Below are 2,180 nucleotides of genomic sequence, written 5' to 3'. Positions count from 1 at the left end.
GGCCGAGGGGGCTGGCGCGGAGGGGCTGGGGCTCCCGGTCTCCTCCGGGGCGGGAAGGTCCTCGCTGCCGCCTCGCCCTCTTCTGACCCTCCCTGCCAACGGCCCCCAGCATCTGAAGGACACCCGAGAGACGCTGACTGTGCCGACATGGGTTAGCTGGAAAGGGCTTGATACCCAGGCGAAGCTGCTGGCAGAGATCAGTTTTCACTCGGTTTGACATCCTCCCCGCCGCATCCATCGCCTCCGTCTTTGGAAGGTCTGGATTTGTTACTGGTGCCCTTTTGAGAACAACCGAGCTGTCCCTCAGGCTCGCTGTCGCAGTAACAAAGCTGAAAGCAAATCGTCTCGGGAGAGGACCGGTGCTTTTTGTGCAGAAGGAAGGGAGGAAAGAAGTGTTATGTGTAACTCTCACAAATCACGGTGAGACTTGTTTGAGTGTACGATCAATTTATTAATTAGCAAGAAGTGGCAATAAGCAAAACAGCGCTGGGTGGCCCGGGAGCCTCTGCTCCACCGACGGCGCACACCGGTTGGCAAAGCACATCAGGTTATGTACAGAAAAATCATACATATTCATCAGATTTCTTGGAAAGGTGGTCTTATGGTGATGAGCTCCCAAGCATGCGCAGTAAAATTAGGGTTAGGGTCTTTTCACCCTCCGGTGGTCGTTCATAGTCTTCCTCACTTTGTCCTCTGGTTGAACTTCGGGCTTCCTTTGTCCATATATAGTCATTGAATTAGTTTATCAGTCCTTGACTCTGGAATATTACAAGGGGACCAGTTTAACTAGTCTTTTAACACTTCTCTTGACACAGTCGTCCTGAGTTCCTATTATCAGTGATTTACACCGGAGGCCTAATGAGCTAGCTCAAGGCCCATAAATTCTGGTCATGTAAGAATTTACATGTCTCTACTAAATCACTAAAACTATGCAAGTGAAGCTGAGAAAAATCACAGCAAGGTTTTAGTCGGGGATTGTCAGGGATTTAACCCTTTCATTTCCCCCATTTCTCTAAAATTTGTAAATTCCTTTATAAATATTCTGAGTTATCATATTTCATTACCTTGGGTAAAGTCCAAACTCTCATAGCCAGTTTCCTTAGCTTATACCACAAAAGACAATTGTCTCATCAGGTTTGGTGAACAAATCAATATACCACTTATCACAGAAGGGAGGAAGGGAGGGAGGGAAAAAAAAAACGCTCTCTTGCCCCACCTTCGATCCCTGGCGTGTAGTCTTCACCCCTTCATTTTGTTCTTCACTCCTCCACTTCCCTCTCTCATTACAGGCAACGGCTATGAACTCAAGAGGTTAAATCAGAGAACAGCTCGTAGTAGCTTACTTGTGCAAGTAAAGCACTAGTATCATCTTTTCCTAAGCCACATATTTACCTGCCACTTGCTTTTTACTGCTGAGAAAGTGCAGTCCTGCAAAATTCCTTCTATTAAAAAACATTTTACAAATTACTGTCACTAGGGGATGCTTCCAAATGCAAACAGAACAAATGCACCCCCATTTCCCACAGCAAAACAGAATACACTTCCGGGAAGGGCACAAGACAGGAGCCCCGTGAGGCTGCAGCTGTTCCTCTACAGGAAAAGAAGGTTCAGAGGCTGACCCAGCTTCCGAGTCTCTGCTTCCAGAACAGCAGCTTTGGGCTCCCTGACCGCAGCTGTTACGGAGTAAGACAGCTCGTGGTGAAGGTCTGACAGCTCCTGGCTGGTCTTGGCACAGCAATCTTGTGCCAGCTGCATCTGCAGGAGGGACACCTGAAAGAGGCAAAAGGCTGAGCTCAGACAAGCCCACGCTGTTAGGACCATCCGTAGCTCCACGGTACCGGCTGTCAGGGAAGACGCATCCTCTAACTCCAGCCCTGTCAAACACTTTGTCCTTCTGGAATGGGAAGTAACAGGCTCCCAGAGTCACCCTGAACTGAACTTAGATTATGAACAATTCAAGTTCCTTTCTGGCATACCGTTCACATGTACAACACCGAGACATTACATGTATTATTAAAGACATGTATTGTTATTACATGTATATTAAAGACAGAGGTTCCTACAGGATTTAGTAACCCAAGTCTTTTTTTTCAAAGGACAGATTTGGGCTGTAGATTTTGGGGTTTTCACGAAGTGAGTGAACGGCTGTATGGTGTTAGCTGTCTGCTGTGTTAAACCAC

General features: G+C 47.2%; 1 protein-coding gene across 1 annotated transcript in view; it reads right to left on the bottom strand.

Annotated features, from left to right (window-relative positions):
* The window catches only part of ERGIC3 (ERGIC and golgi 3), a gene marked incomplete at its 5' end in the record, with an annotated part of 37,147 nt that extends 35,377 nt beyond the window's left edge, over nt 1-1,770 (bottom strand). The window contains one exon of the mRNA XM_009329351.1: nt 1,620-1,770. Coding sequence (XP_009327626.1) covers nt 1,620-1,770 — 151 coding nt within the window. The remainder of the gene's footprint in view (nt 1-1,619) is intronic.
* Between the last annotated feature and the right edge of the window lie 410 nt (nt 1,771-2,180).

This window comes from Pygoscelis adeliae, unplaced genomic scaffold (genome assembly GCF_000699105.1).
Source record: "Pygoscelis adeliae isolate BGI_AS28 unplaced genomic scaffold, ASM69910v1 Scaffold407, whole genome shotgun sequence".
Taxonomy (NCBI): Eukaryota; Metazoa; Chordata; class Aves; order Sphenisciformes; family Spheniscidae; genus Pygoscelis; species Pygoscelis adeliae.
Note: the sequence above shows the minus strand (reverse complement) of the source record. Positions and strands in the feature narration are given on the sequence as shown.